At 40.1% G+C, this 25,658-nt stretch overlaps 1 protein-coding gene across 1 annotated transcript in view; it reads right to left on the bottom strand.

Annotated features, from left to right (window-relative positions):
* The window catches only part of jakmip3 (Janus kinase and microtubule interacting protein 3), a 312,142-nt gene that overhangs the window by 160,816 nt on the left and 125,668 nt on the right, over positions 1–25,658 (bottom strand). The window contains exons 2-3 of the mRNA XM_041209730.1: positions 19,619–19,860; positions 10,412–10,909 (exon numbers count right to left, since the gene is read on the bottom strand). Coding sequence (XP_041065664.1) covers positions 10,412–10,909; positions 19,619–19,753 — 633 coding nt within the window. The 5' untranslated portion in view covers positions 19,754–19,860. The remainder of the gene's footprint in view (positions 1–10,411; positions 10,910–19,618; positions 19,861–25,658) is intronic.

Raw genomic sequence — 25,658 nt, 5'->3', positions numbered from 1 at the left:
AGAGATAGCTTATGCTTTGCAAATGCTCACTTGATCCAACCATTGCCAACAATTTTTCTAGGAGGAGCTCAGGTTAGAGATCAAATGGTCAGTGAATAATTACAAATTACTATTAGCTAATATTCCTACCATAGTCAGAGAACATTGAAGTGTGCTATCAAAAATGATGAACAAGCAAAAAACAGAGCAAGAAAATTTTGTTTGCCCTGATCTTGGAATTGATTGCCTAAGGTTACACTAGTGAATAAATTGATAAAATAAAGCAGAGTTTTTCAGGATATATTTGCCTAATTAAATGAAGGAAAATGGCTTTACTCTATTCTTGGTCAGTTATTTGAAAGGTTAGAGCATTTATTGGATGATACAAAATTTCTGGTACACTCATCTGATTCAATGAAAGATGTTTATTCCTTGTAGTTTTGCGGCTGAAAGCCTGGTGCTGTAAAACTTTTGAAATTAAAAAAAATTCAGGACCTTCCGGTTATATCTTTCCTAGCTTAATGATCTATAATTATGGAGTTATTTCTGATTTTGTATAATTACATGAAGTGATGTTGAACTTTAATAACTTAAAGGGGTTGAAATTCTGTGACTGTAGGTCTAGCAAGGGATCAGCAAATCCCCTAGGAAAATAGCACAGACCCTGTTGTATTAGGTCTCTGCCATTTCCAAGAGTTTCTTCATTGACTTGCAAGGGACAGAACTTCCATCTGCTAGTGTCGTAAGGGCAGCTGGCATACTACATGAGTAGACTGATTAGCAGTCTCCACAAGGGCACATGTGGACCCAACCATTGGTCATTGCAGTACTCTTTTCACCCTGCAACGAATCTCTGTGAAACTTCTTTCCCTTTTAGATTTATTCATATATTCTATAATTCCCTAAGGTCACATCTCAAAAGAACCTCCACACACTTCAGCTACCTGCTCTAAATGGAACAAAACAGCCCTAAAAAGAGCAACCTTCAAAAAGCCGAAAGACAAAACTAGTCATAGCCTTACAAAATATTGATATCTTGAGATAAGGTAGTAAACAAGTCTGCATCACCTACCACAGGAAACAATAATATACTAAATGAGACAGAAGCTTGGCACCATGGAGCCAAATAATCAATTTCTGTATCTCTGCATCATTCAGTGATGTGCTGTCATGCCTGGGAACAGCTTTAAGCAGCATCGAGACTGGAAACTGGTCAATGGAAGAGCTACCTGGAATGTGGGATGTTTGATGGTCAAAGAAACACTGGGTTCCAAGTATCTGGAAGATTGGCAAATATGATTGCAGATTAGGATGATATTGCTTAGGGTGGGATAGATTTATAGGATAGAGATAGCTTATGCTTTGCAAATCCACCAATTACTTTATACCACGGTGCTAATAATTCCATCAAATTGGTTCAGATCAGTGGCTGCTCAGCATACAGATCAATTTGATTAGACAATGTTAGAATAATCACCAGTTGTTACTTTTAAGTTCCATCATTCCAGGAGATTATAGGTCTCCTTCACACTGATTCTTGTATTTTGTTAGATGATTTATGAAAGGTCATTTCTGGTAGTCAGCAGGAAATTCTGGGACACCTGGGGCATTTGAAGTTAATAACTAGCCCAATTATAAATAATTTCTATTTGACAAATAATAAAATGAAGGCAGTTATTTGAATTAAATGTAATAAAAGTATTGAATTAAAGCATCATTTGGTTTCAATATTAAGCAGTATTTCTAATGCTATCTTCTCCAGCAATAGTAATGTCACTCAAGGGCTTAGCCAAGCATATGCATTGCACATAAATCTTGATACTTTTTATCTCCTGAGGTGGTGAGCTTGGGATAAAGCACCTACTTTGGTGCCCAAAGGTATCTGGCTAGGAAATTGCCAATGCTTGGCTCTTTAATCTTCCCTAATGGAAGGACCTCATTATAATGGTGTTTAGCTTGTTTTCTGGAAAACACACAGGTATCAGATCCATGGCCACAGAGGATAGCACTGATCTTCAGAATCTATCCAGGAAATTGCCTTCAAAATTGGCATGTCAACTGTGACATAAGAATGTGATGGACAGGAAGAATGCACAGGCAAATTTATAAAATGTTAAAATTCTTATATCTGTGTGCATTTCCTGTACACAAGACCCTGTTTCCTGTTGTTATACCATTGTGTCAACCTTTCCTGTTATAAATTCCTTTGTCCACATTTATATGTGAACTGCTTGTGTAAACTTGTCACACTGTAATTACAATTGGGGGTGACATTGCAAAACTTCAGCTTTGTGTCCCCCACAGCTTAGTGTCCCCCAGTATCTCAGTTTGTAGAATCCAAGTATTATATTGGAATAAGAATGCAATTTAAGAGCTTGGCATAGAGAGTGAATTACAGCTACATACACTGGTCTAATTGTTTTTTTAAATTTATCCATTCACTGGATGTGGGTTTGATGGAAAGGACAGCATTTATTCCCCATTTGTAATTTCCCTTGTGAGCTATACCTTCTTAAACCATTGCAGTCTGTGTGGAGTAGGGACACCTGCAGTGTTGTTAGGAAGGGATTTCCAGGACTTCAACCTAGTGATGGTGAAGGAATGGTGATACATTTTCAAGTCAGGATGGTGTGTGACTTGGAGGGGAACTGGGAGTTGATGGCATTCCCGTGCGCTTGCTGCCTTTGTCCTTCCGGTGGTGGAAAGAGATGCAGTTAGAGACTGTCCTGAAGAACTCCTGCAGCATATCCTAGTGCTGAGGTGATTGGACTCCAAAACCACAGTAATCTTCCATCTTGTTAGGCATGACTGCAGTTAATGGCGCATTTTCCCCTAATTCCCATTGACTTCAATTTTACTAGGGGTCCTTGATGTCACAATCAGATCAATGCTACCTTGACATCAAGAGCAGTCACTCTCACTTCACCTCTGGAATTCAGCTGTTTTGCCCGTGTTTGAACAAAAGCTGTAATGAGGTCTGGAGCCAAGTGGTGCTGGCATATCTCAAACTGAGCATTGGTGAGCAGGTTATTGGTGAGTAAGTGCCACTTGATAGCACTATCAATGACCCTCTTCTTCAATGTGCTGATGATTGAGAGGAGGTTGATGAGGTGGTAATTGCTGGATTGGATTTGTCCTGCTTATTGTGGGAAGGACATACCTGGTCAATTTTCCATTTTGTTGAGTAAATGCCAGCATGGCATTTGTTTAGGGCACGGCTAGTTCTGGGGCAAATGACTTCAGCACGACAGCCAAGTTGTTGTCGGGGTTCATGGCCTCTGCTGTATTTGGTGTGCTCAAGAGTTTCTTGATATCAAATGGAGTGAATATAATTGGCTTAAGTCTGCCTTCTGCAATGGTGAGGATCATAAGAAGGAGGCAGAGATGGTTCAACCATCTGGCTGAAGGTGGTTGCAAATCGTCCAGCCTTGTCTTTTACACTCAAGTGCTGGATTCCATTATCACTGAGGATGGGAATGTTCATAGAGCCTCCTCCTCCCGTTAGTTGTTGAATTGCCCACCATTCAAGACTGCCAAGCTTTGATCTGATGCATTTGTTGTGTGATTGCTTAACTCTGTAGCATGCTGCTTATAGCTATTAACATGCATGTAGCCTTGTGTTGTAGCTTCACTAGGTTGACATCTCGTTTATAGGTCTCCTGATGTTGCTCCTGGCATGCTCTTCTACACAGAGATAAAAACAAAAAACTGCAGATGCTGGAAATCCAAAACAAAAACAGAATTACCTGGAAAAACTCAGCAGGTCTGGCAGCATCGGCGGAGAAGAACAAAGTTGACGTCAACTTTGTTCTTCTCCGCCGATGCTGCCAGACCTGCTGAGTTTTTCCAGGTAATTCTGTTTTTGTTATGCTCTCCTACACCCCTGTTATGACCAGGATGGGAGGACTGCACAAATTATTAAGCCCCACTACTCTGCAAACCATTCCTCTCACCGAATTAGCTAATTGTGTACCTATACCTCAAGTACCCAGAAGAAAAGAGACTCTGGCCAGGCTTCTTTCAAAAGCACAGAATGATCAATTTATTTTTAAAACAAAACTTCTTTTAACAAGTTACAAGCACTGGTTAACACGCAATTATAATTGGGAAGTATAACTACCTATCTCTTCCTACAGAATTCACCCAGCACACACAGACAAACAAAGGACAAACAGATAGAATCTCTCGGCAGAAATGGGCTTTGGAGGATGGGCGTTATGAAATAAAAGATAAAGTCCGCAGGGTCTTGATGCTGTCGACCTGGTGTTCTCTCGTGTGAAGATGGGACGCCTGGAAGTTCTCACCACTGGTCTCAGCTTTGTAGGTCCAAATGCAGACTAGTTGCACTCAGATGAGGGTTCTCTGACTACAAGTTGATAGCCAAACACAATTTTAGGCAAGTTTGAGAGAGGGAGCCAGTCAAGGTAGCCTTCCTTCCTCAGTTTGTTCTCCAACAAGACTGCCTTCAAAAGAAGCAGGTTCACAACTTAAGTTTTTTTTCTCTTTCACACGTGATTGCCTTTTTGCCTCCCAGCTTTTCATTAATTAAAGTCCTTTGCAGTTCAACACAAACATGTCCTTCCATTCTGTAAGAGGAAACTTCTTGAGAGATATGATTCTAACACTCCTCATTGAATGAGGGTTGATCCCTGGTTTGATGTTAATGGTAAAATGAGGGGTCTGATGGGCCATGATGTTACAGATTATTTTGGAATACAGTTCTGCTGCTGCTGATGGCCCACAGCGCCTCATGGGATGGCCAGTTTTGAGCTGCTGGAGTTGTTCTGAATCTGCATTTTTTAGCACATTTATTATGTCATACAACATGGTAGAGGGTGTCCTCAGAGTGAAGATGGAACTTCATCTCCTTAAGGACAATGTGGTCACTCCTACCAATGCTGTCATCATCTGGTCCTTTAATTTTAATTATGCTTCACTTGAAGACTATATCTAGTATTGCATTAGAGGAGTCAAGATCATGGGATATCAGCTAGTATTATAAGTAGATAATGGATAGCTAAAAACAAAGTAGATTGTTTTCAATTTTACATAAACAAGATCATGGATTTCTCAAGTAGAGAGGTGGTCAATCCAAAAGGATTGATGTAGTACGTACTAGAATTGTTGTAAAGTTGAGTGTGGTAACATTCTGCTAAATGGAAAATAACTAGTTATTATGTTTTAAGAAATTCTGATTTCAAGTTACATTTGTTTTGTATCTAAGCGTTGTAGAAAACTCAAATCATTCTTGTTTTGAGAATACTATTACTAGCATGTAATATTTGACAACTTAGTTATCAGGGTTGAAGACAAAATGTGTCTGGTAAAGGGAAAAAAACATTACATTTTGATTATTCAGGTGTTTGATTGCCATTCTAACAAAAAGGCCATGTCATATCCGCAGAGGGATAATTTACAAATTTGCCTGCCTTCTATGTAAATAGCAGTATCTTGTAAATTGTATCTATGGATTTGGAGAGATGCACTCTGTGGCTGGTCCAAGCTGGAATGAAGGATAACAGTTAATAGCTTCTTGTAATGGCATAGCTGTGTTTTATCCCTTTGATGTAGAGGATTTGCAATTATTCAGTCGTTTGAGGTCTTTGGCAATCTAGTGGAAGCATGTGGCTGAATTCTTTGATAGTCTACTGATTTAAATGAGAGAAAAGGGGGAATGCAGTCTTCATTAATTCTTTTGGTATTCAGCCTATTTTAGCTACAGTACCTCATATTGCACATTTTGATTACTATATTGTTTATTTTAGGGTATCCATGCACTATTTAAAAAGATTGTGTGTGGACATGCTATTCCAGTATATTAATGTTACACCCTATAACACTCTTTAAATCAGCATTTCTAATGGAAACTTCCTGAGGCTGATCATGGGACATCAGCTAGTATTATAAGTAGATAATGGATAACTAAAAACAAAATAAAATTTTTTTCTATTTTTCTTACATAAACAAGGTCATGAATCTCTCAAGTAGAGAGGTGAAGCATTTCTAATGGAAACTTCCTGAGGTTGATTTTAACCCCAGACACACATCAAACTGCTGGCAAGCTACCCAACCATTTTTTTGAAATTTATTTAAATATCAACTTCCATAGCCACCAAGGGCCAAATTGAGGCAAGCTTTACAATCAATCATTCCAAGCAAAATATTAAATACAAAAAATGGTAGTAAGGACAGAGTAGAATAATGTACCAATTATCAAATTAGTGTCTTTACGCAATCGGGGTTCAAAGTCTAACAGGTTTGCTCATTGTGCAGATGAGATATGGCATTGGGCTATTCTTCTGTCTTGTTTACATCTTAATTCAGTTAGCTGTTTTGAATTCCATAGTGGGTAACCACCATGAGATCTGTAATGAAGTTGGGAGATCGGTAGCAATCTCACGAGAGAACAGCAGAGTTGATCATGTCTGTTCTCGAGTGTCTCTAGACCATAATCGTGTAAGGCACCTGAGTAACTATGGTAATTAGGGCCAAGAATGATTTTGCAATGTCGTAAGCGTGAGTACTGAAGTTGTGGCTAAGTACTCACAGACAACTCACTGATCGATGCCGGACAAAATTCAAAGAATCCTCCACAGAAGGTTTTAGGGTGGAGCATAGCTAGCTGACAGCAGAACGTCATGTGGAACTCCCTTACAGATGGCACCAAGAAAATGGTGATGACTGACAACAGAGCAGGAATGAGCATTAAGTTTTTTTATATCAAAAAGCACATGAATCAAACTTTGAAAGCAAACACAAGGCCAATTATGAACTACTGAGAACACATGAACCTTTTAATTATTGGCTCCCGTGATCCATAAATGGTCAGAGAAGACAGATTGAGAGACAGGCAGACACAGAGAGGTACTTTCCAGTTGCAAAGCATCAGAACTTCTAAAAGATCACTTAGAAGATTTTTAACCAGTACTGCCAATCCTATGATGTCAACAACCTCAGCCCCCAACTGCAACCTCGCCCCGTGCCCTCCTATTCCACACGTTTGTGACAAATACAAGCCAACCACAATGAGCCAAACACCACATTTCACTCTCCCAGGTCTGCTCAACTGAGTTGCTCATCCATAGTGATGCCAGATCAACAGATCCCTTTTCTGAAGAGCTGGTGAGAGATCCACATCATCTCTTTTAAGGAATACCTACCATACCTTGTCCCGCTCTGGAACTTGACAGGCCAGCAGCGGCCTTCCTCTGAGATCCACCCGCTGAGAGCTGCCAGCCAGTCAGAGGCTGGCAGCTCCATTGACTGGCAGTGCCACCAGGGAGACGGTGGCTGCTACTGGTGCAACATCCACCCAAGGCCTAAGATCATCTCTGTGAGTGATGGGGGGAGAGGGGTTGCAGGGGGTAATGAGGAGGGCAAGGGGGTGGATCTCAGCAGGAGCCCTCCCCTTCCTGATGCCAGGTTCCTCAATCAGGCACTGTGGCTTTAAAGGACCACTTCCAACCCCAGGGGCCTATGCAGGGTTGTTTGTCATGCTTCCCACATGGTGAGACCCCCAGCTGCAATAATTGCCCAATTAAGGACCTCAATTGGCAATGGGGCCATCCGCAGGCCTTCCCACCTGACTTAATCAGAGTCCCCACCCACCACCCTCCTGCCCAATTAAATGCCCTCTGCCACCAAACTTGCCATTGGGGAGGGCATTAAATTCCACCCTATATCTTCCCCTACATGATGTTAATGCCCCTGCTGTTATAAAATATGAACCCTCCAACTGATTGGAAACTTGCTAGTACATTACTTACATTACATAAAAACATCGCTTACTAGTAGGTGCAGAAGTGCATGCATACATAGTTTTCAAATGCCTGTCTCTTGTTTTTATGCAAATTATTGAAGTATTGTGGTGGAAAGTACAATATTCTCACACTTTACAACACCAATCGTTTCTGGATAAGGCCCATGTAAAGAAAAAGAATTTCAACATATTGATGTCATTACCTTCCAAATATGCGATTTTAACATCAAACCTGATTTGTTCCATTATATGATGCTTTTGTTGGAGCTGCACTTTCTCCTTTGGTTATTAAATGTGCTTCAATTTAGTGGTGAATCACTTCACTGATCTTACCTATTTCACATATCCAATCATTACTCTATGTAAGTGCCTGCTGCTGCAGCAGCATGTATTTGGATTACAAATAACTTTAAAAGAAGAAAGGAGAATGGAGCTACACCAATTTGCAGTGAGTTAAATTAGAAAAAACAGGGAAAACAACAAATGTACCCGTTTAACATTTCAGGAGAAAGAGGAAGTGCACCAAGAATGACCTTAATTTTCTTGCATTTTCTCAAGTAAAATTCAATCATTTTCTTTAGCATTACAAATTTACAACTTTAATGTTGAATTAATCTGTGTGAGTTAAATGTGCTCTTCCTTTGCTAGAGATGAGCAAATGTATGGAGTTTATACAAAATCCAGGCTTCTTTTGCTAGCTATGAGTTCAAGGATACAAACTCAAATGATATCATTAGTTTATGGGTTTTGTATAGTTTATTGATGTTTGAATTAATATTCAGAGATATTTTCAGCTTTAATAATGTCATTTCCAACTCTTTCTTCCATAGCCCAACCTTCTGTCTTTATTATTCTCATGCTATGAATAATTTCTTTATTTCCTCATGGAAAGTTTATTCCCAACTCAGTTCCTTACTTTTGATAATAAGATGATGAGAAACTGCTAACTAAGTGATCAAGAAAGCAGTTTTTGTTTCCTTTACACTTTTTATTTATTTATACAAAACTGTTGTTAAGTTAATCCATTCTTGATAGGGCTGTAGCAGCAAAATTGTACTTTCCCTTCAAAATTCTTCTTTCACCATCCTTCTGCTTGTCATTCCTAACAGGGCTCTGGACAGTTTGAATTTTTATTGGTAAGTTATTGGTCAATTTTAAACATTACTCCATAACTGATTGATTTGTAAGCCTGTTAAAAGGCAAACTGGGAAACTTCTGTATTTATCCATATTCAATAGACCAACCAAGCCCTCACTTACCCTTCACAGAGCACTCTCCCTGTTGTCAAAGACTCTCCCCTCCATCCTCACTCCGAATTAACATTGACTCTCTCCCCTCCAACTCTACTCCTGACTCACAGAGACTCGCTATGTATTAATGATGTTCCAGCTGTAGTTTTGCACTGGGGTATTCCCTGGTAAATCTTCAGGTCTGTAAAAATATAAGTTCTGCCAGTCTTTCCTGTTTATTCCCAACTTCTTCAGTTTCAACTTGTGTCTCTGGTATTTGGGTTCTTTGCCATCATGACTAATTTTTCCAAGTAAACGTTTCAAAATTCCTTTGTAATTGAAAGCTCCAAAAGAAAAAAAAAATCCTCAATCTTTCCCATAACTTATCTCCTGAGATCCAGAAAAGAAGAAAATAAATAGGCTATGTTAATGATCTGATTGCCAACAGATTTTGTTACATTTATATGATTAGTGGGTGAAACGTGACTTATATTATGACAAATACTTTCTCAGGACATTATCAATAGGGTCTTCATTAGAGATGTACTAAATACATTACAGTTTTGGCGATGATCAATATTATTTAAAGTTTAAATGACCATTAACCATTTGCGCATTGAGTTTTTAGTTTTCAAGTTTTCATGATTTTAGTATATAACAACTAAAGGAAAATTAATCATATATTTGGAAAGTTGAAAGCTCTAAATAAAGGAATGCATTAAGCCACATAACATGTAGATAAACACCTAGGAGAGTTGAAACTTGTACTGTGAAAGCAGAGTTGAATTGATTTATTGGATTACAAATTTTACCTCAAACTCAGTTACCTGTTATTAGAGATTATTGCCTAGATAGAACTGTTGGCAATATTAGCATACAAATACTTAACCAGTCTGCTATTTTATTGGACATAATTCATTTAACAATCAACAGGTTAACATCTGTATTAAAATACTGGCATAGGAAATTTATAAAAATGCGTTAAGCATTCATTTTCTGAAACCCCAAGTCATTTCTAGGCTTATATTTCACAGTTAGCGTTTTTTTATTGCACTGTCAGCTGTTGCCAAGCAACGTGCTGTAGTGCACACAGATCATTGTTAGTAGGATCAAGCTACTCTCCAAAATATGCTGCAATCATTTATGATATAATTTTTAAAGACTACAATATCACATATTTCATAGAAGGATATTTAAAGGTTGTTTTTTTGAGGAAATCACAAGGTTATTTGTTAGGAACTGATTGTCATAAAACTGTGAATTAGACGATGTTTATTGTTTGGGATTAAATGCTACTGCCACCCTCAAATAGTTAAAATAGATCCAAGGATTTATTGCAGTAAATCTCAATGTTCCCATCATCGAAAACAATCTTTATATTTAACTTTCTGATCAAACATACGTTTGCTTGCAATATTTGCTAGGTTAACAAATCGATACGTACCAGCCTACGAATCTCCCTTTCACAGTCTCTCTTTATCCTGGAGATTTCCTCTTGATGCAGGTGGTACACACTTCTTATCTCTGCAGCCTTCATCTTGTCAGCATGAATAGCCTGACTTAATGCTTCTTCCACCTGTTTTTTAGCTCCCTTCAAATCAGAGATCTCTTGTTGCAGTTTGATCTTCTCAAACTCAAACATTTTCTTGGCCTCATCTTTAGCTTCAGCATAAAGCATTGTTTTAACTTTGTCAGCCGCTCCATCACGCAAGGCATTAACAAGCGCCTGAAGTTTCTGGTTCTCATTATCTTTTATTTTGATGATTCGGATAAGCTCACCTTCATGTTGCCTTAACAGAGTCTCTCGCACAGTCTGAAGTTCCTTCATTTTTTCTTCGTGTAGTTTGGCTCTGAGTTCAGTTACCAGCACGGTGTGCTTGTGTTGCTCCTGCTCCCTGATCAGCTTTCCTTCTTGATTTTTTTCTCGTTCCAATTTGGCAACCTGAAGAACATAACACAATGAACCCACATATATTTTTAGATTGTTTCCCTGTATCTTCAAACACAAAACTTAATAATTGTGTCCTTTCGTAACAGTCACTTTACTTCAGAATGATCTATGTGGTGTTTCTATTTGTTTGCAGGGATCCATTAGTTATAGAAGGAATATAAGACAAGCTAAATGCAACCAATGAAATGTTTCATAAACATAATTATGAGTTTGCAATGCTTATCATAATGAAGCCATTCTCCTTCATTTTAAAAAAAATAAATACATCAATTTAAGTACATCACAACATTTTGCACTGAACAATAACATTTATGTTGAAGTGCTCCTGGAATTTTGCATAGTCCCAGATAATAATATAAGAAATGCAATGACACCATTATGCCAAGTATTTTTCCAATCATGGAATCTACCCAATTTTTTAATCTCTAAAGAAATAAAGCGTTGTTACATATTTCACCAACTTTCTTAGTGTTAATTTTACAAAGCTGTCAGATGACAACATAACATTCAACTGCTTTGAGATATATTGTGAGAATGGATCTTATTTTTTTTTACAGTTTTTTTGAATATTGTGTTATTCTGTGAAGTTGTGTGTGTGTGTGTAAATGATTTAATTAAGTTGGGGAAGGTTACTAGATGACAGGCTGCTTGGGGGTTTAAAACGTGAAAAGAGGTACAATGAATAGGTTAGATCTAACATTAGCATTTTTAGATAAGTTGAGAGTTCGTTTGAATATCAAAGGGAAGTCAGAGGTGAAAGGAAACATGTTTGCATCTTGCAGGAGCTTCAGGTAATTGAGGAGCTGTTAGCTGTAGCTGTGGGCTATTGGCTGTATGAGGAAGATCTCCTAGAAATAGCTCTCGGCTGGGAGAAGATGCAGTTTGAATCAGCTGTTGAGTCAAGCCAGAAAAGTCTTGGGCAGTTCTGAAGTTTTGGATTTCCACAGCAGAGTGGGAGAGAGTTTGAGGTCATGTGGTATGCATCTATTAAAGCTACAGCAATTTGCCTTGGGTAATATTATTGGATTTTTATAGTTAAACCATTATAAGGGAGTGTTACCTGGAAGGTGTTCACTCATGGGTCTAACCAAATAGAGGGTCTTTTGTAAGACTAATTTTAACTGTGTGCTGAAGTTTTCTTTTATTGTTATTAATAAAACTTTTACTTTTAATTTTTAAAATCCCAAAAGTGTTACTGTACATCATGATCCTGAGATCAGTACGTTTTTTCCTTGTTTACAGAATACAAAAAAAAGGGTCTGGCCTGTAAGCCAGGTTTCTATCTGGCATTTGGTTTGCTTGGCCATTAACATCAGCTGTGGTCATAACAGTATTTAAGAAATATAAGATCAGTTCTTGCTAAAGTGGAGCATCTCAGGATCACAGAATCACAGTGCAGAAGAGGCCCTTCGGCCCATCGAGTCTGCACTGACACGTGAGAAACACCTGACCTAATCCCATTTACCAGCACTTGGCCCGTATTCTTGAATGTTATGATGTGCCAAGTGCTCATCCAGGTACTTTTTAAAGGATGTGAGGCAATCCGCCTCCACCACCCTCCCAGGTGGTGCATTCCAGACCATCACCACCCTCTGGGTAAAAAAGGTTTTTCTCACATCCTCCCTAAACCTTCTGCCCCTCACCTTGAACTTATGTCCCCTCGGACTGACCCTTAAACTAAGGGGAACAGCTGCTCCTTATCAACCCTGTCCATGCCCCTCATAATCTTGTACACCTCGATCAGGTCGCCCCTCAGTCTTCTCTGCTCCAACAAAAACAACTCAAGTCTATCCAACCTCTCTTCATAACTTAAATGTTTCATCCCAGGCAACATCCTCGTGAATCTCCTCTGCACCCTTTCCAGTGCAATCACATCCTTCCTATAATGTAGAACTGCACACAGTACTCCAGCTGTGGCCTCACCAAGGTTCTATACAACTCCAGCGTGACCTCCCCCTACCTTTGTAATCTATGCCTCGATTGATAAAGGCAAGTCTCCCATATGCCTTTTTCACCACCCCACTAACATGCCCCTCTGCCTTCAGAGATCTATGGACACACACAAGCCAAGGTCCCTTTGTTCCTCAGAACTTCCTAGTGCCATGCCGTTCATTGAATACTTCCTTGTCAAATTACTCCTTCCAAAGTGTATCACCTCACACTTTGCAGGGTTAAATTCCATCTGACACTTATCTACCCATTTGACCATCCCGTCTATATCTTCTTGTAGCTCAAGACACTCAACCTCACTGTTAACCACCTGGCCAATCTTTGTGTCATCAGCAAACTTACTAATCCTATCCCCCCACATAGTCATCTTTGTCATTTATATAAATGACAAATAATAGGGAGCCGAGCACAGATCCCTGTGGTACGTCACTGGATACTGGCTTCCAGTCACTAAAGCATCCTTCTGTCATCACCTTCTGTCTCCTACAAGTAAGCCAATTTTGAATCCACTTTATCAAATTACCCTGTATCCCATGTGCATTTGCCTTCTTTATAAGTCTCCTATGTGGGACCTTGTCAAAGACTTTGCTGAAATCCATACAAACTACATCAACTGCACTACACTCGTCTACACACCGGCTCACCTTCTCAAAAAATTCAATCAAATTTGTTAGGCATGACCTCCTTCTGACAAAGCCATGCTGCCTATCCCTGATCAAACCTTGCCTCTCTAAGTGGAGATAGATACTCTCCTTCAGAACTTTCTCCAATAGTTTCCCTACCATTGACGTGAGACTCACTGGCCTGTAGTTCCCTGGCTTGTCTCTACAACCCTTCTTAAATAGCGGGACCACATTAGCTGTTCTCCAGTCCTCTGGCACCTCCCCTGTGGCCAGAAAGGAATTAAAAATTCATATTCATTAAAAATGTCATAACATAAGTAATTGATTAGACATTAGTCTGCACCCCTTAACTTAAAAAGATCGTTTGTGCCATTACTGTCTGGAAGTGTGAACTGATAATGGTGCAGCAAGTGCAATGGGGCATCTGGAACTTCAGGGAACAGAAAGACCAACTGATGCAGAGCAGTATAAATCAACCAACAAGTTATGGAGATGTGCAACTTGTGGCTTACCTCTTAATTCCCTGAACTTGATGGTTAATTTGCACATTAATAATGGTATAGGTCTTTAAAGCCTTTATTATCACTATCCATAGATCCAGACTACAACATGCATGTAAAAGTGTATATTGCCACAGTAATCCAAACTCTTCAGGAGCCAGTTAGCTGGATGGTCAGTGTAGATCAGATTGCTGCCAACAGCACAGGGTTTGATTCCCAATCCGGTTGGGGTGGATTCTGGACTGGTCTCCTTGCCCTACCTGTGGTGGAGATTGTGGCGCTGTGGGTCAGATCTGCCTTCAGGCAGAGAACTCATGAAGATAGTTGATTATCACATTATTATTTTGACAGCAAGATCAGGCACTCAATTTCTTTAAACTACTGGAACTGGAACATTCCACACAGTGTTTCATCACCTTCATCATTTGACCTCCTTTATAATCTTTAATCCTATTGTTAACCAACTATTTTTAAAGGTCTTTTTTAATAACACAAGCAATTAATAGCATTTTGTTTGATTGAAGTCTACTTCACACATCCACTACCTTGAGAGATGTAGGGAGTGATTTCATCTCTGGTCTTCCTTAATGTTTGTAAATTTCATACTCATGGTCTCTTTAGTGTGAGAAGCTGCTGAGATGGGATAGGAATTTATGTATCGCCCAATTTTGCCTCCATTGACATCAATACCCCCATCATTCACTAAGGTTCCATCTGCACCATTATCAGCTTACACTTCCAGCAAGTAACAAATTGCCATTGGCTTAGATGAGTCACCAGCGGATCAATTATTTTGCATCATATCACATTGTGCATCAAATTGTGAATGTCTCATGAAGAAGTAGTCAGGCAACCATGATTGATTCCATTCAATTTGAAAGTAATCAAAGTATTCAGAGTACAGTATTTTGAAAGAATGGATTAGAACGAATGATTATATTGTTATGTAAGGGGAAACCAAATAGGTCCACAAAGGAGAAAGAAATAGAAGGCTATGCTGATAGGGTGAGATGAAGTAAGGTAGAAGGAGTGATGAGGTGAGAGTGACTACTTTTTAAGGCAGCATTTGACCCAGTGTGGCATCAAGGAGCTCTAGCAAAATTGAAGTCATTTGAGGTAAAACTGTCCACTGGTTGGAGTCAAACCTAGCAAGAAGGAAAATATTTGTGGTTATTGGAGGCCAATCATTTCATCCCCAGGATATCGCTGCACAAGTTCCTCAGGGTAGTGTCCTAGACCCTACCATTTTCAGCTGCTTCTTCAATGACCTTCCCTCCAATATAAGGTCAGAAGTTAAGGATGTTTGCTGATGACTGCCCAGTGTTCAGTACCATTCACAACTCCTCAGATACTGAAGCAGTATGTGTTTGTGTGCAGCAAGACCTGAACAACATTCAGGCCTGGGGTAATTCGTGGCAGGGCAGGAAGTGACCCTCCCCACTGTCACCTCATAGGCTACAACATCCGGGTGACATATTTGAACAGCATCCAGATAGTCATTCACTCTTCCACTCTGCTCCTTGACTGCCCTCCAAGCCCTAACTCGGTCTCATATTCCCTTGCGCTCTTTCGCGCGAAAGAGCGCTGGCCCTGACTCTCCCCACTCCCCTGCCTACACAGGTAGCGCTGAATGCTACCGGCTGCGCGTTACGCTGGGTGAGCCTTAATTGGCCCGCCTGCATAAAATGGTGGCACGCCACCAATCGCGGACGGCTATCGGTTCCACACCCACACCCGCCCAGCCCACCCTCCATAGGAAAAATTCTCCCCATATAAATCTAATTTTATAATCTGGAAATAATAATCAAATTATGTCAGATATTCTTGCTTATAGTCTAGAACTTCAACTACATTTGTTTCTTGGAAGGATTCTGGCACAGCTCCGTTGGTCTGTATTGTTTATATGCACTTAGAACATGGTCATTCATATATCGAGGAGATACTTCAGTGTTATGACTTTTTTTCTGCACGTCGACATCCCTGTTGCCTTGAAAATAAACAGTGTAAATCGAAGGTTGTACTTGCAGCTTACTGTGCTGACATGGATAAACTTCACACCACTCTGGAGTGGACGCATCATGAGTCAGATTCACCTCAATATTAACTAAGCACTGTAAGCAGGGTCCTTCCTAATGCTGTGATAGTCTATTATTGAAGAAGGTTGCTTCAGTTATAGTCTGGTGCAAAGCAGGAATAACTTTTTTATGGATTTGGTAAATAAAGTGCATTCCTGTTATTTATTATTGTTTGAATTGCAATATATTTTATGCCAAGTTATTATCATTTCTTTTCTATTTACAGTTAGGAATCACATTTCCTGTATTTTTGCTCATGATCTCGCCCATGATTCAATTTATGTTTCACAAAATAAAAATGCATACCCAGGATTCTGGTAGTAGTGAGTCAGCATGAAGCTATCCTGCGGAAGCATAATTATCGCTATTCATCCAAAGGAGCATTAAGAGTATTGTGAAACTACCATACATCACTGTTAGCATTTCTAAAAGCCAACAGCTTCCAGCTCAATTCACACATGCAGCTCACCAAAGGAAATGCGTGGATGCAATGCCACAGCCATTTAATGCTGCTGAGAAAATTAATAGGAGGTGTCCACTTAAAAGAAAGTGACCATGACCAGGGGCAAATATTTAATTCGCCTTCCAAACAGCTACACCACATGGACTGCAGTGGTTCAAGAAGGCAGCTCACCACCGCCTTCTCAAGGGCAATGAGGGATGGGCAATAAATGCCTGCCCAACCAGCGAAGCCCACATCCCATGAATGAATTAAAAAAAAAAGCTGTAACAGTTTCAAACATGGCTGAGTGGTGACCGTGCTCATGGAGTCATGAAATGAGAAGGGAATTTCTGTGAAACATCACACTTGGTACTAATTATGGCCTTTTAACATCAAAATAACAAACTGACGCAGGAGCCATTCCCTTGCTTGATCCTGGCAAAGTGGAAGTGGTGCTGCAGGAGGCAAGTGCAAAAAGGATTACACTACATGACTCTTTCAGGGCACCCATTTCAGAACATGCATTGTACCATTCTGCCCAGAGGTGGCAGCTAGACTGCGTTTAGCACCTACAGAACTTGGAACACGTTTGGAGAGAAACAACACCATTTCAGGAATCTGGCAAGGTCAGACTAACCAACCATATTACATGCCACGTAGATGGCCTCGGATTGCTTGCCACAAAAAGCCTGTCAAGCTAGTCAACATTTACAACTTATCTGTACCAAGGATTCATACAATCTTATAGATTTTCATAGATGCCTATACTTAAGCAAGGCGCACATTTGAGTTCTACCTTACAGTTGTCACCATGACATCTTCCAAGGACTTATACATCAAATCATTACAACACAAATTAGCTATTGATGCAATTTCTGTTTTTGCTTCCAATTTTTTGTATCAGCACAATTTAATTTTTGTTTGAATGTAAGATCAATGTATGATCACTTTTTGATACCCAAGATGAGCTTGGGATTTGGCACATTCTGTCCCTGAGTGTGTATGCCTTCAATTTACAACATTTCAAGAATATGTTTTGCCTGTACAAGGAGACACATAATACAAGAACAAAGATCCCATCAAAAAAGGAATACAAATGATAAGATCAATTACTTTGGAAGAGAGTATTTTGGGTACCTTGCACATGGGGAGCAATCCCATGTGAAGCAGCGTGCTAATCCTAGATAGCAGTTCTCACACTATCCTGTTCAGATGCTTTGCTGTCCCCAAAACCCATACCTGTTTACACTCCGCACCACTTCAGTTAACTGTTGAATACATGTGTGGCCAATACATTAGCTGATAAAGTAGTGCAAGCCTGGAATAAGCCAGAGGCAAAAAAGTAAAGGGCAGTAGTGACCTTGACAGCTGCTAGTAGGGCCATGTCTACAATAGAGGTTAGCTCATTTACAAAATGCTATAACTGGCTCCTTGTTAACTCGTGGAGTACAGAAGTCATCACCAAGACTTTGCCAGGTCTAGGTGTGTTAAAGCCAAATGTGGCTCAGGTATCTGCTGATTTATTTAACAATTTAAGAAATTCTTTTCATGGGTTGTGAGCATCACTGGCTGGGCCAGCATTTGTTACCCACCCCTAATTTCCCTTGAGAAGGTGCTGGTGAGCTGCCTTCTTGAACCACTGCAGTCCATGTGGTGTAGGTACATCCAGAGTGCTGTTAGGGAGGGATTTCCAGATTTTTGACTGAGTGATAGTGAAGGAACAGCGAAATAGTTCCAAGACAGGATGGTTTGTGTCTTGGAGGGGAACTTGCAGGTAGTGATATTCCCATCTGTCAGCTGCCCTTGTCCTTCTAGGTGGTAGAGATCACAAGTTTGAAGGGGCTGTCAGGGGTCTTCGCGATTTATTGTTGTGCATCTTGTATATAGTACACACTGCTGCTACTGTGTGCTAGTCATGGAGGGAGTGAATATTTGAGGTGGTGGATGGGGTGTCAATCAAGCTGGTTGCTTTGTCCTGGATGGTGTCTGTCCTGCCAATGGATCAGGATATACCTAGGAATAGTGGCAGAGGATTCTGGTACATTGGCTAAAAGGTATGATTCTGTGAGTACCACTATGTCAGGCTGTTGCTTGACTAGTCTGGGACAGCTCCCCAATTTTGGCCAAAGTCCCCAGATATTAGTGAGGAGGAGTTTTCAGGATTAACTGAGCTGGCTGCTCCTTTGTCGTGTTCAGTGCCTAATCAACGCCCGGTAGTAGTCCATAAGTTTATTTTTCATTTTAGAATTTTCTGAAGTGGAATGACACAGTCGAGTGGCTTGCTATGGCATTTCAGAGGGTAGTTGCAGTCACATATAGGCCAGAATGGGTAAGGAGGGCAGATTTCCTTCTGTAAAGGACATTAATGAACCAGATGGGATTTGCAACAAGTTTCACTGTCACCATTACTGATACTAGTTTTTTATTCTACATTTTAAAAAATTAATTCACCCAATCTAAATTCCCCAGCTGCCACAGAGGTATCTGAACTCATATCTGCAGATCATTAATCCAGGTCTTTGAATTTCTAGTCCAATAAACATGGGATCAGGGGGATTTCCTGTGATTTAAATATTTTTGCCAGCCTTGGGGCACATCATGTGTCACCTCACTCCACTGAAAAAGATGGTTCTGCTAGGTCTCTTACCCCATCCCTCCACCAAAGATGTATACAGGCGTTTTAATGGCTTCCTGAGTAACAAACCGATTACCTCCATGTGCATGTGAAGACCTTTGACTTCTGAAATCTCCCAGAATCATAACCTATTAATATTTTATTTAAATGCTCTTGTAGCTCTTGGCTGTACTAGAATCTTTGTTTAATGGACTGTGATGAGAAACCAATCATCCAATAATAGTAATGAATTAAGAGCCATGGAATTTTCCATATATTGCAGGTATTTTGAGTTCAAGCATGGTGTACAGGAGATACGGTGTACAGCATCTCTGAGCAAGTTTCCACGGTATTTTCACGTATGTACATTGTTATTTCTAGCATTATGTACAGAATTTATTTTATTCATACCAAGTATATATTACATTTATAGCTGCTGCTTGATTTATTGATAATTTATTTTTGAAAAAGTTATTCGGAAAAGGACAACGCACACCTTACTCTTTTCTTGCTGAAGCTCGATTTGAATGTCAGTCAGTTTGGCCCTGAGGTCCTCATTGGCAGCTTGCAAAGCAGCCAAGGCATCAGGCTTGTCTCCCTTAGCTCGACCGCCAGCACCCTTCTTTGACATTGTGTGCTGCTGTGTTCCAGAGGGCAAAATCCCAGACAGAGAACTCTCCGTTCCAAAGCTGGAGACTTCTCTTTCCCCTCACCTTTAATCTACATTTTCACTTCCACCTTTAAAAAGAAAGACAAAACACGGCACATTATTTCTCCCGCATTCAATTGAGCCCTCAGCTGCAAAATAGAATTTGGATGTATCAGCACTTCTTACTAGCAAATTTAAGCACAACATTATTATTCAAGACAGTAATGCTGAGGCATAATAAAATGCGATCTTTCCCAACAATGAAAATTTTCTGAACATCAAAAGTGAGTGTCTTCAAGATTTGAAGATACAACTTTAGAAGTTAGAAGATACAACTTTAAACAACAGTGCTTATAGCTTCAAATTATGTATCTATGTTCAGTTTGCAATTAGTTACCTTAGCCTTGGTGCTGGCAACATTAAAACATGACATAAAAACTTTGTATTGTGCGCATACAATGAATCCTTGTCAACATGGTGACAATTATAGAGGATGAATTTTTACAGAGGTTCTTCTGCTGATCAATTGCAACTTTGGTGGAAGAGCCACAGAAAGTCTAGACATGTGCTACATCTGCGGGGTTTCTGCAGCTCTTCAGCCAGTTGAGCAGGAGAAACCCTGTGGATAAGATGTATACTTGATTTGAGTTGGAAAGGATGTCAGATTCAATCATGTAACTATAATTTTAATCAAATAATGATACCGGAGATATGGGTTTATAAACTTCAGTCTGTTATTATTCCATTTTCTGAAACAAATGATGACAGGTTTTTGCTGGCTCCCAGACAACATTTCAAATGGGGAGAGCACATAATTTTAAAGTCACACATAACACTTGATCCATATTGAATTTGACTCCCTCAATGTTTAAACAGCACCCATTTTTCCCAAAGCAGTACGTTCATTGGGCGGTCTGAAATTCATGACTGTTTTTCATGGAAACCCCTTTTAAGAATGGAGACAGGGTTTTCACCAAATGTTACAGCATAGAAATGCCTGATGAAATCCCCCTCCCAATACTAATGTAAGCTCAGGAGCAATATTGTACTATTTATGCAACTCCTGTGGGGGTCGGTTAGCTCAGCTGGCTAAAGTGTGATGCAGAATGATGCCAACAGCATAGGTGCAATCCCTGTACTGCTGTGGTAGTTCTTGGAACCTTGCCTCCACCTCATCTTGTCCCACACTTGCAGAGTGGTGCCTCTCAAGCTATATATAACCAATTGTCACTCTCTAATGGAGAGAGAGGCCTATGGCCCTTTGTGGACAATGGTTTATTGCCTTACAGAATTACTTAGCTGGGAATTTCCTCAGGGATTCTCTCAATCTGCAGTCATAATGATCAATGGAAATCCTGGATGTATGCAAAAATACTTGCACTCTCAACTACTGTCAGAGAGACATCTAATCAATCAGTAAGTGTCTGGTCTGACAGTGCCTATGCTTTCAATGCAGTATTAGTCCCCCACTCCCCCACAGATACCACAAAATTTCATGCTGTGCGACTGAAGGTAAACTCTTAGCCCATGGGCCATGGTTAAAGATGTTACGGACAGTACTAAACAATCAGACCCAAACCCTGTCATATTGGAAAAGTAGCTGCCCACAAGAGAGGGCAGCACCATAGTGAGGGTAATGCAGAGGCTGACAGGACGGCCAAAAAGGCTGATGTGTCAGGAGAATGGGAACCACAGTGTACCAACCATTGTCTTGCCCATTCACCGGTGAATGTCTGTGGTCCAATAGATCTAGGATCCCTGCTGCACCAGTACACACCATATTCCATCATATGGAATGGCATAAACAAGGTAATTCTCATCCCAGCCAACCCCTTGGGTCCCAAACATGGCTATGTCTGAGGCTCATAATTCAGATATTCAGTTGTTGATGTACCAGTCAGCAGACAGATGTCCCATTGTGTTGTGCCCCCTGACATGGGACAGCTGTTTACTATTCTTGTTCCCATCCTATAGGTAGTCATTATTCTGCTGAGTTTACTTACCAGAAAATTGCAACACAGCCTGGTGGCCTGATATGCAGGATGCAGTAAACTAGTATGTAGCACAGGGTCTGCCATGCCTTAGCAGAACCTCTTGCCATCTAATATAAGACTCTCTTACCGAGTGCTCCACCCCGCAATGGGCCATGGACAGATCTGCAGATAGACTTTAATGGGCCCCCTGCTGGCCACCCTTGGTATCTACACCTATACAATGGTCATGGTTGACCAGCTCATGAAATGGATTGAAGCCTTCCCCTACCGTCCAATACCATCCTTACTGCAGCTAAAATCTTATTGAATGACATGATCTTTAGTTGGGGACTGCCATTACAGGTGGACAGCAACCATGGATCATATTTCATGGGAAATATTTTTACTAATCTGTAGAAATTGTTGGAAATCACACACAAATTACATATTTCCCATCACCCTGAGCCCTCTGGTATAGCTGAAAAAAGATTATTTGTCAAAGCTTTTTGTCTTGCACTCATCAGGACAATTGCAAGAATACCAATGTCAGGGGAAGCAACAACAGTACATTGTATGAGAAGAAAGCACTGATTGGTTGGCAAGTGGACACTGATCGGTAAAGGCATTGCCAATTAATGGTGACTGACAGTTAACTGCCAAGAATTATTTGGAATTTAAACCAGGCAGCTTGACTCTGATTGGTCAAGGCATGTCCCCGGGGAAAGAACCAGCTAATGGCTATCACTGGCTAGCACTGTGTATTGCGCAAACTCATGAAAGGGCCTAAGTATGACACTTTCGGTCCTGATGAGTGCAAGTTTTGACAAAATGTCTTTTTTCAGCAATACTCAAGATCTGTACTACCAAGCAACTATCCTCCGGTATAGTTCAGAGGGAAAATAGAACCTTAAATACCATATTAAAGAAGTTATGTACAGATCACCTCATGGTCATAAGATTAACACCTCACAGAATGACATGGATCTCCCCATTTCAGACCATGACAGGAAGACTCATGAAAACTCCAGGCCACCTGATACTGACTGCAATTGGTCCAAAGAATGACCAAGGTAAACCGCTATGAACTTGGGAAAGTCAAAGGAGAAGGCCAAGAGATACTTTGATAAGAAAGTAAGACCTTTTGAATGCCACGTATGAGATATGGTCATGGTACCTAAACATAATAAAAAGGAAATGTGTTTGAAACAAAATGGAAAGGACCATTTTCCATAATAGACAAATTGAATCCAGCCGTATATTTGGTACAATTCCAGGGAAAAGGGAAACCAAAGGGTAAAGACAGGGAGTGGTGCCAAACCAATCAGTTAAAAGCTGTGCACGAATAAATACTCCACTTTTTTCTTTCAGCTTCATGTTGATCAGAAGGAGGCATGGGCTAATACAATTGCTGGTACTTGTCAATGCCATCCCAACAGAAGGTCTTTCCGCTTGGGAATCAGGTCGTGTACAGACAGCCACTGCAAATAAGACCATAGAAGATAGATGTTCGACTCCGATGGACTGTTGTGATATGATTGTTTACTGCGGACAATGCAGATGGATCCATTGCAATTTGATGACGGAAATGGGACCATGACAAAATTATTATATGGGACATCAAGTGTCCAGGCATTTTCAGCCTCAAGGTGGGGAATATGTAAGGAAAGTGAGATTTAATTATTAGTTTAGTTTAGTTATAATCACGCAATTAAAGTATATTAATCGATTAAACTTTAGTACCTTAGTATCATGTGAGTTAATTGCAGGATGCTGCTAAATCAGTGTGAAACTTACAATTGTTCAAGTTTGAATGAGTGATACCCTATGCTGATTATTGGTACTCATGACTGTATTAACTGAATGTATAAGGATATTTCACTACCTCACCCTTTAAACACTGATTATTGCTGTGCACATATTTTATACACACTCTGTATAGATTTTTAAGTATTATCTATTGTGTAATCCCTGCATTAGTTCCATATTGCTTTGTTTAAAGTTATAAGTAACTTTGTGATTTGTTTTAAAAGTAAAATAGCTCATTCCAACAGTGGTAGCAGTGTGTATCACAACAGCCACATCACCCAGCAGGTGGCCTCTAAAAGCTGACAGTCATTAATAACTAACTGATTTAATCAGCAGACACAGTAAGATAAATATCTGATTTAATTAGGAACTCACATCAATTAAGCAAAATCCAAGACAATGAGCTCAGAGTATTCAGTAAGTGTTCATGCACTGTACATGGGTCACCTAGTCAATCAGAATGTAGTGGACTGCCTGGATCAGTCAGGATACCACTGGTCAGGCTGTGATTGTGAATTGGAAAGGGTTAAGAAGCAGTAGCTTTCAGTGACTAAGGTATGCCTCAAATTTGAAGCTGAAGTTTGCAGAGTCTGCCCTCCAGCAGAAGACCACAGAAATGACAGAGAGGAAGTCCGAGTGTCTACCTATGCCCTAAGCCAAACTGGGAAGCAAGAACCGTAGTATGCCTTATAACTTAAGTAAAGTTTCCTGAGTTACATCACCAGACTGTCTCCTGTTGCCTGATGGTTAAAGTCTGATTTGAAAAGGTAAGATAATCTGTGAGTACAGACTTGCAGAATTAGAGTTCAAATTGTGCCCAAAAAAAAATACAACATAGACTAAGTTTTGCCAAGTTTCCACCAAAGTTATGAGGCAGAATCTTGTGGAGACGACAGGGTGTCGGCTACCAGTTGGAGAGCCAGCAAGGGGTGAGTGTGGTGCAGACTTCATTTAAACAAAGAGTGGGCTGAGTATGCAGACATCATTTAAACAAAGAGTGGATAGAGCAGTTGATTGGAGTGTTGGATTGGTGAGTATTTCTAGTCTTCAAAGTAAAATTAATGTCTATAGTTTATGTTTAGGTCTCTAGTCTTTATTTTCTCTTTCTTAAAAATAGCTTAAATATAAGATCAATACTAGTGCAAAAAAATTAATTACAATAAAGTGTAAAGAATGGGGGATTCTTCAAGTGTAAAGAGCAAGGACACCAGAGTAATTAATTAATTAATTAAATAAAATACGTTAGTGATGGAAGGACAGGTGATGTGTTGCTGCTGCAGCATGTGGGAGCTGCTGGACACTAAGCTGATCCAGACTGAACACAGTTGTAGTAAGTTAAAAGCAAAATACTGCAGATGCTGGAAATCTGAAACAAAAATAGCTGGAAAAACTCAGCAGGTCTGACAGCATCTGCGGAGAGGAACACAGGTGACGTTTCGAGTCCAGATGACTCTTCATCAGAACTAAGGAAATAGAGAAATTAGGTGAAATATAAGCTGGTAGAGGGGGTTGGGACAGGTAGAGCTGGATAGAGGGCCAGTGAAGGCAAAGAAGAGATTGCCAAAAATGTCATAGACAAAAGGACAAAGGGGTGTTGACGGTGGTATTATTATCTAAGAAATGTGCTAATGGTGATATTAAGGGTAGCAAGCAGGACAATCAAGTGGCAGATGGCACTAGTGGGGGTAGGTTGGGGGGGAAGAGATCAAAATGGGCTAAAAGGTGGACATAAAACAATACATCGAAATAAATATAAAAATAGGTGGGAAAAGAAAATATATTTTTTTAATTATAAATTATTGGAAAAAGGGGGATCGGAAGGGGGTAGGGATGGAGGAGAGAGTTCATGATCTGAAGTTGTTGAACTCAATATTCAGTCCGGAAGGCTGTAAAGTGCCTAGTTGGAAGATGAGGTGCTGTTCCTCCATTTTGCATTGAGCTTCACTGGAACATTGCAGCAGACCAAGGAAGGACATGTGGGCATGAGAGCAGGGTGGTGTGCTGAAATGGCAAGCGACAGGGAGGTCTGGGTCATGCTTGTGGACAGACCAAAGGTGTTCCACAAAGCGGTCATCCAGTTTACGTTTGGTCTCTCCAGTGTAGAGGAG

Source organism: Carcharodon carcharias, chromosome 17 (assembly GCF_017639515.1).
Source record: "Carcharodon carcharias isolate sCarCar2 chromosome 17, sCarCar2.pri, whole genome shotgun sequence".
Taxonomy (NCBI): Eukaryota; Metazoa; Chordata; class Chondrichthyes; order Lamniformes; family Lamnidae; genus Carcharodon; species Carcharodon carcharias.
The sequence above is the reverse complement of the archived record's forward strand: the minus strand, read 5'-3'. Positions and strand labels throughout refer to the sequence as shown.